Source organism: Phocoena sinus, chromosome 17, assembly GCF_008692025.1.
Source record: "Phocoena sinus isolate mPhoSin1 chromosome 17, mPhoSin1.pri, whole genome shotgun sequence".
NCBI classification, from domain to species: domain Eukaryota; kingdom Metazoa; phylum Chordata; class Mammalia; order Artiodactyla; family Phocoenidae; genus Phocoena; species Phocoena sinus.
The window spans coordinates 52052676-52067043 of NC_045779.1; the positions used below are offsets into that span (position 1 = coordinate 52052676).

General features: G+C 34.8%; 1 protein-coding gene across 2 annotated transcripts in view; it reads right to left on the bottom strand.

Annotated features, from left to right (window-relative positions):
* Positions 1-14368, bottom strand: part of NUDCD1 (NudC domain containing 1) — an 89179-nt gene that overhangs the window by 36438 nt on the left and 38373 nt on the right. Inside the window, exons 6-8 of one of the 2 annotated variants that reach the window (XM_032610400.1) lie at positions 12950-13154; positions 9704-9848; positions 4957-5082 (exon numbers count right to left, since the gene is read on the bottom strand). In XM_032610400.1, coding sequence (XP_032466291.1) covers positions 4957-5082; positions 9704-9848; positions 12950-13154 — 476 coding nt within the window. The remainder of the gene's footprint in view (positions 1-4956; positions 5083-9703; positions 9849-12949; positions 13155-14368) is intronic. The other variant, XM_032610401.1, reaches the window with a different exon arrangement.

Genomic DNA, 14368 nt, shown 5'->3' on the forward strand with positions numbered 1-14368 from the left:
TACATAGCTTCATTTCTAATATAGTCAAGTTTGATATAATCAAGTAAATTATAAATTCAGTACCTCAAGGAGCTTAAAAGCTTGCGAACCACTGATTTAGAGACTTTCTAAATGTACCTCCTTCTCTATAAACTTGATCCTTTGATATTAATTCTTAATCTTTTTGAAGGAATTAGTATACTGAATACATGCCATTTCTACTACCTTTCTTAGTGACATTAACCTAAAAGAATTATTTCCTGTTTGTACTTCCTCTGCTTACTGTCTCAGTGAGTTTATAAGTTACAAATATTCTTTTCAACTGTTTCATTCTCATGTTTTAAGCAGTAAATGATGAATACACCTGATCTGCAAAATTCACTGTAATTTTTTAAAAACATCCTATCATCTTTTGATTGTTCAGGCTATATTTAATTTGATCTCTATAAATCAGTATTGTCTGGCAGTAATAAAATGCAAGGCAAATATATAATTTTAAGTATTGCAGCTCTATTTACAATAGCCCGGAGATGGAAACAACCTAAATGCCTATCATCAGATGAATGGATAAAGAAGATGTGGCACATATATACAATGGAATATTACTCAGCCATAAAAAGAAACGAAATTGAGCTGTTTTTAATGAGGTGGATAGACCTAGAGTCTGTCATACAGAGTGAAGTAAGTCAGAAGGAAAAAGACAAATACCGTATGCTAACACATATATATGGAATTTAAGAAGAAAAAAAAATGTCATGAAGAACCTAGGGGTAAGACAGGAATAAAGACACAGACCTACTGGAGAACAGACTTGTGGATATGGGGAGGGGGAAGGGTGAGCTGTGACAGGGCGAGAGAGAGTCATGGACATATACACACTAACAAACGTAAGGTAGATAGGTAGTGGGAAGCAGCCGCATGGCCCAGGGATATCAGCTCCGTGCTTTGTGACCGCCTGGAGGGGTGGGATAGGGAGGGTGGGAGGGAGGGAGACGCAAGAGGGAAGAGATATGGGAACATACGTATATGTATAACTGATTCACTTTGTTATAAAGCAGAAACTAACACACCATTGTAAAGCAATTATACTGCAGTAAAGATGTTAAAAGAAAAAAAAAGAGAAATGGGATATATTCATTATAATAAATGTATTTTACTTAACCAAACATAACCAACTATCATTTCAACATGAATATTCATATAAAAGTCATTATTAATAATATATTTCACATTCTTTTTTTCATGCTAAGTTTTCAAAATCTGGTTGTGTATTTTACACTTACAGCATATCTCAAACAAACTAGCCACATTTCAAGTGCTCAAAAGCTATGTGGCTAATGACTAATATTTTGGATAACACAGCTCTAGAAAAAAGCAAAAATAATTCATCTTCAACTGTATCTAAATTCTGATTTGAGCTTTACACCCCAGTGATCACATCTTATTACTTTTCTCCTTCACTTCTGAAATTTAATATTTCTCTTTTATTCTGCTGCTGCATATATTCATTTAACATTTTACTTTCCAAATGCCAAATTCTAACCCTAATTTACATTTCTTTCAGGGAATTTTATATTTTGGAAAATCTGTCATTTACAATATAGAGTTCTGACCTTTTTGTTACAGTATTTTTTTTTCTTCTAAATTAAGGACATATACTGACCTTTCCATGTACAGGTAATTTCAAATTGTCCAAAGTCATGACAAATGATATCAAGAAGATAAATCTGAAGTAAACATTGCAGAAAGGAGTACGAATTACCCATATAGTACTATCTGATGCCTAAAATGGATGTACCACTGAATATCCACAATATTGGCGCCTCCTTCATTCCCTTCCCCCATGACATGCCAACTGGTATCCTCTTAGGTACACCAAGAAACTATTTTTGAACAAGCTACATTTGACCAGACAGACCTTGACTTTCATACAATACACTGACCTACCAAATCTGTCTTTATTTTTTATTTTTACTTTTTTAATTATTATTATTTTTTTGGCCGCACCGCACAGCACGTGGGATCTTAGTTCTCTGACCAGGGATCGAACCTGCACCCCCTTCATTGGACCTCCAGGGAAGTCCCCAAATCTGTCTTCAGAAAGAAGATGGACTTAGTACTTAATTGTTGTTCCAGTTATTACCATTCCACTTATTCCCAAACATCAATGTTTATGCATTTTTACTTCACTGAATCTTTGCCTTATATTCATAAAAAATGACTAATGATAGAAAAATCAAAGTGCTTACCATTATAAAAAGAAACTTTGGCCTCAAATTTAACTCAATTGAGATACTGGTTCAAGACAGAAAGATACTGAACTCACCTCCTCCCATGAAGGAGGGGCAAGCATCTAATTCAACACACATCTGAAATATACTTCAGGGAGAGGAAGTAAATGCCATCGTTTGCACTCTTCCTCTGCCTCACTTCAGAGCACCAGTAATCTCCCAGAGGGAACCCTGTACACACATCTGGTGCTCTGATTTTTGTGGTTTCTGCCCAGGGGATGCTCACTGATTGCCTGGTTCTGGTAGCCAGTAAGGCTCGCATTCCTGGTGCCATGGGACTATAGCAATTAGAGACAGTTCCTGGCTGACTACAACTACAGGGCTCAACGGAGATGGCAGACCGAAACACACCCCCAGTCTTTCTGTGAAAAAACCCTCTCTGCTTGTCCTAAAGCTTCAGAGTAGTGGTAGGTTTCTGGTGTGACACACACCTAGAGGCTTACTGAGGTGCTGCTGCTCTGTGTGGACAGAGGCCAGTGACTGCCATCTTCGCACATTCCTTCTGCCTTACTCTTAAGTCACTGGTATCTCCAGGAAAGGAGCTTGCATACTCATCTGGTGCCCCAATTTTTGCGACTGTCGCCCAGGGTATACCTCTAGACCATCTGGCTCTGGTGGACAGTGGGGCTGACTTATGTTTGAGATCCCACAGGACTGTACACATTTGTGTACTTCAAAACCTGATGCCTGAGGGTCTGGCTTCCAACCAGCCTGAATTCAGGTGCTGACTGAGATCGTCCGTTTTGGGACACTAACAGGTCTTGGCACACCCTCAATTACGGGGAGCCAAAAAAAAAAAAGCTGCTCAGACAATCACAAAGTCTGAGAGGCAACTAAGAACTAGGGGCAGAGTTGAAGAATAAGGCTCATCTCCTATATAAGACCACGTCTTTACTGGGAGAGATGGCTATTTTATTTAACAGATAGAAACCAACACAGCAAGTCAAGGAAAATGAAGAAACAGAGGAATATCTTTCAAAGGAAGCAATAAGATAAAACCTCAGAAAGAGACCTTAATGAAACAGATAAGTGATTTAACTGATAAAGAGTTCAAAATAATGGTCATAAAGATGCCCACTGAGCTTGGGAGAAGAATGAACAAAGTGAGAACTTCAACAAAGCTTAGAAAAACAGAAGAGAGTATATATTTACATAAGTATATAAGTAGTAGTATCAACTTCTTCCTCTAAGGAGCTAGAGGCCTCAGGGAATAAGATGTTTCTACCGCGCCACCAGGGTCAGCCAGATCTGGTTTGGCACTGCCTGTGACTAAGGTTAAATTTGCTAAATTCTAGGATTTAGTCAGCAGATGGGGCTTTTGTACCCTAATTTGTAAATAATAAATGTTTTACTTTGGTCCCCTTCTGTTACTCCTTGGTTTTAATTTTTAGTATGCTTAAACATAGCAAATAAAGAGAGGTATCATTAACTAGATGCCTCTCAATGACCAACATTAAACTACTTGATCAGTACTACTTAGTAGTGCTATACTAAAATGAAATGAAATTCTTGGAGAAGCTAAGCTTAAACAATAACATTTTACGACATCTAAGATCAGGTGTCTTCTCTATAAAAGTTAGGCAGGAAACAGTACCTAAAAGTTATAGCTCCTAAGACTATAACTTTAGGAAGAAAGGCCAGATTCTTCAAGAATAAATAATCTACAGTTAGTCAGATTGAAGAGTCTTTCATCAGTCACACTTAAGAATGATTTTCTAAAATCTAACCCAAGGAAGTAAGAATAATTGTGTAATGGCTCTTCACTCACCATTAAGGGAGTTATCTATGGGATTATGTCAGAACTAAACAATATCTAAGAAGCAAAACGCCTAAAAAAATCTAACGACTTTGATCATCTGGGCTTTGGATCAATGCCCAGATTGCATAAAATAATATGACCAAGAACTTTGTTTACTCTTCAGTTAGAGGAGTGATTGACAAAGAAGGGAAACATAAAAGTGTATGCAAATTTCTTGAGATCCAAGATGCACCTGAAACAATTTCTATTTCTATGACTGTCACCAAGAGATCAGTCTAAAAATGTTTTTAAGCAGTTATCAGAATCAGAACCTTTGGTGGGTGTTAGGTACACTGTGGTAAGCAAAATGTCATCTCTGTGCTTTTTAGAAATTATTGGAGTTAGTTAGTTATAGGAGAGCAAAGCAGATGCAGAAATTAATCGTAAGAGTAAGTAATTTTGGTACAAGCTTGAATGATACACCTCTTTCTACCCACTGGTCTTATGCCATTCCACCTCATTTGTCTACATAGGTATAATCCAAAAAATGCTCATTTTTATAACACCTTTGAGTATTGTAATACCCAGCCATTAGTTAAAAAAATGTTAAGTATCCAAAAAAAGTTAGGAGAGGACAGTGAGTGAGAGGAAAGTTAGATATTAAGTTGTTATATATTACAGGCACAAACTACACATAGAAAAACTGCACAAAAAAAAGCCCACTGAAAGATATCAATATGCAGTAGTGCCAAACATACAACATTGTTTAATTAGGGATGACGATATAAAGTGATGGCTACTTTAGGGAGTGAAGAAATTTACGTCACAGCCAGTAACTGACAATCAACCTGTCTTTGCAAAATAGTATTTAGTCAATCAATTATCATCTCATCTGAATAACTTTTATTTATTCACAAATTTTTAGAAATATCATTATCAAGAACTTACCACATGAGTAGTTTTTAATGTACTGCCATCAAATCTGCATAAACTGGAGCTCTCTTCAAAGAAAATATCACATTCTTCTAACTCTTGAGCATTACAAGGAGGTTTACCTTTATCTGGATTTGGATTCTTAGACCATAAAAGAAAATAAATAACAACAAGAGAATGAATTTCTTCATACTCAACAATGTTAAGATTACAGCAATAATTAAATATTAAATTTTAGACTCGTGACCAATAAAAACTTAAAAACAGACACAAAAAAAGAGAATGATGGAATCAGCAGAGAAAGATATGAAAACAGCTATTATAAACTTGTTCTATATACTCAGAGATGTAAACAAAAACAAACACATTGAGAAATATGGAAGATATAAAAAAGAACTAAACTGAAATTCTAGATATGAAAATACAGTATCTGAAATGGAAAACACAATATTAGATGGGATTGACAGCCGATTAGACATTGCAGAAGAAAAGACAACCAGTGAGTTGGAGTCCATCTAAAATGTAACAGTCTATCTAAAATAGTAATAGAGTCTATCTAAAAATGAAGCAGAGAAGACAAAAAATAAAAACACACACAAAAGATGAGAACCCTAGTGACCTGTGGAACAATATCAAGTGGTCTAACATATGAGTATTTGGAAGAGTGCAAGAGGAATGGAAAAAATTTTGAAGAAATAATGGCAATTTTTTTTCAAATTTGATGAAAACTATAATCCTACAGATTAAAGAAGGTCAAAGAACCCCAAGCATAACAAACATTAAGAGAAAAAAAAAAAACACAGAGCAAGTCACATTACAATGAAATTGCTAAAAATGAGAAAAATGAAATTATTCTCCAAGTAATAAAGAGAAAATCTTAAAAGTGGTTACAGGAGGGAAAAATCACATTACTGACAGAGGAACAAAATTACAAATGACAGCTGACTTCTCATCAGAAACTACACAAGCCAGAAAACAATGGAGTATATTTGAAGTTCTGAAAGGGAAAAAAACCCTGTCAGCACTGACTTACACGCTTAACAAATAGCTTTAAAAAAAGGAACTCAAGTATTTTTGCAGACAAGGAAGATGTATTTCTGCAGACAAACAAAAGCTGAAAGAATTTATCCAGCAGAACTACATTGCAAGAAATGACAAAAGAAGTTCTTCAGCCAGGAAAAAAATGACACCAGATGGCAATCTAAATCAACACAAAGGAATGTAAAAAAGAGGAAATGACAAATATTTGGATCAATATAAGGCTTTTTCACCCTGCATTTTTAATCTCTTTAAAAGAAAACTGACTGACTAAAGTTAAAATAATAACATATCATGAAGTTTATAACACAGAAATAAAATGACAAAAATAATACAAAGGATGGAATGGAAATATACTGTGAAGTTTTTAAGTTATGAGTTAAGTGATATATTTTGAGGATAGATGGTGATAAGGTGAAGATGTTATACTATAAACTCTAGAACAACCACTAAACACACACACAAATGTCCACCCAAACAAAAACACAGAGGTATCGTGAAAAATATGCCAAAAGTAGAGATAAATGGAATCATTAAAGTAATTTTAATATGTTCACTGTTTGAAATGCAAAAATCACTGTTTGGTCTTATATCCCTCAAAGAGTAAAAAAGGATCACTTAAAAGATAAGTTATACATTCACATGCATATAACAGAAATACAATTCTATAACAACTGATAAAATGTCCACACAACTAGTTTGCCAAAATGCAGTCATGTTACTGAGAACCTAATGAAAGGACCAGAGAGTCTGTGAAACTAAATGTCTGGAAGTTACAGACATTATCAAATCTGTCCATTTTCCAGCTGGGATATGGAGCCAGCTAGCTGTGGTTGTCTTCTCCTTTCTAAGTATCAATGGAAACAATTCTGGTTGCAGTGCCTGGCTGAGAAGGTAATTCCAGCAATTAGCTGGGGCCATTTTGGCACACTATCTCAAGAAGATATACACATCCAGCAGAAAAGAAAGCACCCAGCTAGCTGTAGCTGTCTTCTCCTTTCTAAGTACCAATGAAACAATTCTGGTTGCAGTGGCTGGCTGAGAAGGTAATTCCAGCAATTAGCTGGGGCCATTTTGTCACAGTGTCTCAAGAAGATACATACATCCAGCAGAAAAGAAAGCACCCTCCCCACTCCTCCCTCCCTTCTCCTTTCAGTTACCCATATGTTAGAGATGGGAGGGCAAAAATTAAAAGCTAAGGACTATCAAAGCAGCCAGTATTTAACAGGACAAGATTATAGAGAAAAGGGAATAGCAAGGAGAACCCAGGACTGTGCTGCTTTCCTAGAGTTATCTGTTATTTCAAGCTGAGCTGAAAAAGACAAGTGGAAAGCAGAGGATAAGGGGCTAAAAAGCTGAGTTTTGATAATTATCAAGGTGCTTGGGAGACAAAAATTAGAGATCAGGGCCCACACAGGAGGAGAAACCCTGGTAAACATTCCAGACTTTCAGTTGAGATTCATGAAAAGTTCCACCCTAGGACTAAGAACAAACAAAGAATAAACCAGCCATGCAAAAAACTGAAATCCAGCATCAAATCAAATCAATCAGTAACGGGATTAAGAAAACAGGCTGAAAATGTTGGGGATGCAGCTAATGTAGTATTTAAAGGAAGTGTATAGCATTACATGCTTTCATTAGAAAAGGAGAAAGGTCAAAAATCAATCATCTAAGCTTTCACCTTCAAAAAAGAGCAAAATAAATCTAAAGCAAGCAAAAGAGAGAAATAAATGTAATAACAGAAATGAATGAAATTGGAAACTGAAAAAAAAGGAAAAATAAAGTGAATAGAAATAGATGCCCCAAATAATCCTATAACTATTAAAGAAATTAAATTCATGGTTTAAAACCTTCAAAAAAGAAAACTCCTGTCCAGATAGTTTCACTGGCAACGTCTATTAAACATTAAAGAACATATAATGCCAAGTCTACACAATCTCTTCCAGAAATAGAAGATAGCAACACTTCGCTACTCATTTTATGAACTCAGCATTACCCAGATACCAAAAGTAGATAAAGACAGTAAAAAGACAAAACAAAACAATAACCATAGGCCCCAATATTCCTCACAAACATAAATGTAAAACTCTTTAATAACATATTAGTAAACCAAACCAGTGATATGTAAAAAAGAATAATAATACATCATGACCATCATGATAAATACTCTTAGCATACTAGGAATAGAAGAAATTTCCTCAAAGTGATAAAAAGAATCCATCATACTTAATAGTGAAAATTCAGTCTTCTCCCCAAGATCATGAATAAAGCAAGAATATCTGCTTTCACTATTCACCATTCCTATTTTACAGTGGATTAGAGGTTCTAATCAAGGCAGTAAGGCAAGAAAAAGAATAAAGATTTGAAAAACACAAAACTGCCTTCAGTTAGAGATGACAAGATTCTGTTTTTTATTTTAAAAGTAACAAACACACTAGTGTTTAGGCATAAATAAGTTACTCATATATATGAATATTCATTTGAAATCATCAAGTTTAAAAGACAGTTAGTAGCAATTATCTACAATCTCAAAACAAACCCCCACTACTATCACTATAATTATCCCCAGAGCCCTATCACAATAAATACTTGCTGAATATTGAATGAACACAGAGCAAGGCAGTCTGCATGGCTTGTAACAAGAGGGCTATGAAATCAAAGTTCTATAGTCATACATATGAATTCCAGTGATTCTTGAAATTTTCCATTATGCTAGAAAATGTGAAACTTGGTTTCTCCATTTTGGTCATGTTTTCTTTGGTCAGAGACATTTACCTTCAATATTCTAATCTTTCCTTTCTACCTTAGGATGCAACTAACCCCACAGTATAAATACTTCTTTATATAATCTTCCTCATTGCTATAATTCCAGATGGCAATAAATCAGACATTTTAAATTTGCTGATAATGTTTTGGTAAAGGAACATAACTGAAGTTCTAGTGTATTGCTGAATTTGTTCAAATTCTTAACATTATCTTAAATGTTATCGGAGTAGGAACATACTCAACAAAAATCTCACAGTTGTATGTTTTATATGTATACACACACACACACACACACACACACACACACACACACAAACACCCCTTGTGATATTCTAAGAGCACCCAGAAAATTTCAATGACTACACGTAGATTATTAGCAAGGTAGGGGGTAAAATCATAATTTTTGTCCCTGTCAGCTTTGGTCAGTCAATTCTTCTAAAAGAGAATACAGATATACACAGAGATGGAGTTGACACTTGAACAACATGGGTCTGAACTGGAAAGGTCCACTTAAAATACATACTACAGAAATATATAATATCCAACTGGTTGAATCTGAGGATGTGAGCAGGAGATACAGAGGACCAACTGTAAAGTTATACTTGGATTTTTGAGTGCACAACGGTTGGTCCCCTAACCACTGCATTGTTCAAGTGTCAACTATATATCTCTTTTTTTCTCTCTGTACATATATTGAGAGAGCGAGAGATACATATATACATACAACCATACATGCACACCCACCCTATATGTACAACATGCCCACACACATATATATATTCACACAGTATAAGGAATATATATTAGAAATTTAAGCCATATTCAAACACTAGTCAGTGATACCTAATCTGTCTCTTACATTAGGAAAAGCAAAATAATGTTTGAAAAACATGGTATAATCCTCACATAACATACTTCTGGATCCTTGGGAAGTCACACTGCTATTGCAATTGCTTACCAGTTCATCAGAGGTCAAATGCATCAAACGTTCAGCTATTGCAGCACATTGGGCTGAGTCTCTAATAAATTCCCCCTGTTTATCACCGACCACTAGCTCTGGCCATGTCAGTCCTTCATTCTTCTTAATCAAGGAAATCTCCAAGCTAGAAGTTTAAGATGAGAAAAGTAATGTTACATTAAGCAACTATACAAGTTATACAGCCAATACCAAACAGAAGAATCTTCCACAGAAATTACCCCTCTGATGTCCAGAGGATGTTTTACCAAAAATCATGTTCATTTTCATTCTGCATATGATGGAAAACCTATCATCCAAGGGTAAACAATATAGATTTAATAGACAAGAAGGCACCACTGGAGTGACTGCGAAGAGTAACACCACTCAGAAAGTACTGCTGCAGTTCAGGTGTGCTGTGTGTTACCAATCTTCAGTAATAGAAAAATGCAAGCAGCATGAATCTATGAGCTATTTCACTGGGGAATGGTCGGGGGGGCACATAAAGTTAACTGGAAAGGGCCTATAACTAAAGGTACCTCTTTGTTGTGTGGAGCCAACAATTACTTTCATTATCACAAACTAGTAGCCATAATATATTATTAACCTAAATATCAGGAAGGTTAGTTAAATCAATAAAGAAGGACCCATCGGGGAACACAAAGATTAAGGACTGATGCAGCAGAAAAGGGAGAGAGAGCTGAGTCAGGGCAGACTGTGGACATGGGATAGGGAGTTGCCCACGTGCCTCTTGAATAGGAAAGGAAATCCAGGTAAGCTGGCTGTTGCTATAATACAGAGAAAAGTGATGTTGGTGGTAGCTGTTTCACAGCAAAGCAACCTTTTCCATGTGCCATTTCTGGTACACGTGGGCCATACTAACCCATGCCCTGGAACACAATTGCAAGGAAACAATTGCAAGAACACGACAGTAACTATTATCGTAATTATCAAATAGAACATGCAAACTTATCAGATATTCTTTTTCAAGGCTATTATCACTACCTCATGAATTAATTACAGTACTTTAAAATTTTCTAAAACTTCTTGTATTTTAAGAGACTATACAAAATAATATCTTTCTTATGTAATGAGTTCCTATCATTAGCATTAAAAACTACCACCATGGTCAATAATGCCCAGATTTAGTTACATTTTCTAAGGAGAAAGCTAATCTTGAATGATGATGATAATGGTGATAATGATGATAATAAAAATAATGACAGCAGCTTATACTTACCTAATGCTTACCGTAAGCTAGGTGCTATCTTAAGCACTTTACATGTTTTAACTCATTTACTGCTCACCACAAACAAATAAAGTAAGCACTATTATCATCTCCATTTTACAAGTAAGAAAAGAAAGCACTGAGAGGTTAAGTAACTTGCCAAGGTCACAAGCTAGTAAAGCAGTCTGGCTCCAAGTCCATGTTCTTCACTACTGCACTATTCTGCCTCTCTGAAAAAATATATGTAAATAACTATTAAAGAACTTGTACCTAGTGACCAGAATGCATAAATACTGTTCTTAGTTGCTAGCTAAAGAAGTTAGAATTCGTACAGTTTTAGTTATAAAGAATTTATGAACCATCATTAAATTGGCATATCTAGTCAATGTTACTCTTTTAGCACAAATGCATTTCTACATTTTAAAACTAGAATCACATCCTATCATCCAAGCAAAAAGGAACACACAGCCCCATACATAATAAACTACAGATTAGTTAACAAATCCTTCCAAAACTACAAGGAACATTAACTACTGAAAATGAGATGAATAATATAATCAAGTACCAAAAAATCATGTGTTTTTAAACCAATGATACCACCAACACAGCACTGTAATTATCTTTTGTAACATAAAATAGTAATCAAGCACCTCAAATTTAATGAAAAAAGAACACTGGTCTATATTCATGTGTTAAATGCCGAAACTATTTGCATAAGGTCCAGCTCTTCTCCTAAACCTTGGCTGGGTTCCTGCTTGATGACTTATATTTAGCAGTATGTTCCAGCTGGTTTGCCAATTTAAAAATGCTATCCTCATCTCTCACACACACTAGTAAGATATGTTTAAATAGAATATATGGAAATATAAAATATTTTTGAAAGAAACTCTCAGATATTGAGTTTTTAAAATAATACATTAAAAAGTATAATGAAGTCACCAAATTTCTCCATTAATAAAATGATTTCAGGGTATCTGCTTAATTTAAAAACAATTTTGAACTAGATATATATTTCTTAGACTAGCAGAATTCAGAGTCACATCAAGACTCACATGGATGGGTAAAATACCACTAACCAAGAATTATATTTAATAAAAATATCTAATTTTAACCCACTTCTGACAAAATTTGACCATTTTAAAAATTAAGTGCCTAATACCATTCATTAACCATCACTGAATTCAATAATTACTAAGACTTGATCTAAAATGAAAGAGACTAATTTTATTAATCCAAATGATTAGGGAATGAAGTATCTGGAACAATAGATTTACAAAGAGGAACGGTAGTTGGGACAGAGGATTAGAGTCTTACAAGACACAACCTTTGTTTACCTTTTATTTACATATTCTTTTTACTGAGGTGTAATTTATAGATGAAATTCATGGATTTTAAGTGTAGAATTCATTGTTTGACAAATGCATACGCCCGTATAACCCAATAAAGATAGTGAAACATCCAGGAAGTTCCCTTGTGCATTTTTCCAGCCAATCCTCCTGCACCCTAGAGGTAACCACGGTTCTGATTTGTATCACCATAGATTAGTTCTGCCAGTTCTAGAACTTCACTTATGTGGAATTGCACAGGGCATACTTTTTGTCTCTGGCTTCTTTCAGTCCACGTAACGTTTTTGAGGTTCATATTGCAGAGTAGCATTCCACTAATTAGCAAATTAAAGTTAATAGAAAAAAATTATTTCTATCAAAAAGTTTAAAAAGCACAAATTTAAATAAATGACCACTTTCACCTATTTATTATTATTATTGTTTCTGTTATTATTATTATTGTATCCAGAGCTGGTAATGAAAAGCACGCAGTATAATGTAAACAATAATAGTATCTTTAATCTTAACTACAGTAATTCCATTTTTAATCTATCTTAAAAATAATCAGCAATAATGATGGACCTATTGTAGTATTCCCCTATGATGTAACCACTGCAAAAAGTATAAAAAGAAAACAAGGAAAAAGTGAAATAATAAAAAATAAAATTTTAAATATAAATAAAACTATAAAAATACCTATTATTCTCTTTAATTATCCATGTACTGCTTTCATGATCAATAGATGAATAGAGATTTCCTTCCAAAAACCTCTGACCCTTCAGCACAACGTTGACATGATCAGGCAAAAATTGTATTTGAATGTCTTCCTTAGTACAGTCTTCTGGAAGCGATATTGTTACTGTCAAATCATCTTCAGTCTGTTGCCAGTAATACAGAGGTTCTTTTAGGAAAAGAAAAATGCATTATGTAATTAAAAAGCTGAGACTAGGTCATACAAAAGAAAACCTATCTTAGCATATTTTCTAGTGATCGTCTCACAAAAAAATAATTATGAACAAACAGAGAGATGTCCATGGGGAATTTTCACTTAAAGAGTTGTAGCAATTTACTTGACATTTTCCTGTTCCAGGATTACCTCATGCTCCAAGAGATACACATTCATAAAGTACAAATCATAGCAACTCTTTCATCCCCATTCCTTCTCTCCCTGCCTCTCAGTATCCCTACTTCCCTACTTCTCCCTCTTCCTCTTATATACACGCACGCAGGCACGCACGCACACACACACACACACACACACATAGTGGATTCCGAGTTCAAAAGAATACCAAATATGTCATAAAACTCCTGTCTGAAACTTTCACCACAGCCTTGATTTGCCAATGTTGGAGCAATATAGTAACTCTGTGATACAGGAGACTACTGTTATTTGGTGGGATACATGTCCACACAAAAATAAAAGATATTTTCCTTATAAAGGTATTGGCTATTCTACCTCATTCACAACATGAAAGCAATTTCATAGCAAATTCAAGGGCTGTCAGTATATTTTGTCTAAGTTCCCAATAAAAGAATCCTCCCTTCATCACCTTCTCTTAACTCCTCAGCTTGTCTCATAAAAAGCTATCTACTAAAGAGACTTTGAGACCCATCATACTATCACCATGGAAGTAGGAAAATAGGGCTTAAATGCAAAATGAATAAATATTTGCTTAATGGCATCCATAAACATTAATCTGTCTATCCACTCATCAGAAAGGAATATAACAGGGCTGTTAGGAACTAGTGCTCCAGAGTTGGCTAGTCCATGGTCTGAATCCTGGTTCAACCATTTAATAATTCTGATACACAACTATACCTCTAATCCTCATTTTTCTAATCTGTAAAACAGTGTAACAGAATATTACACACCTCTTAGGACTGACTGGTGACATTTAAATGAGTTAATGCATGTAAAACATTTAATATCAATTCTGTTAGCTAAATATATTATAAACTCTCACTAAATGTGGGTTATTATTCTTTTTATTTTTGTGTGGTTTTATGTTAAAACCTGGGGGGGTACTTGATATTCTGAAAGATATAGCATAAGCATGGTGTGTCTCCTGGAAGGGTCACTTTTATCTGATATTAAAATTTTTCTTTTAACAAATA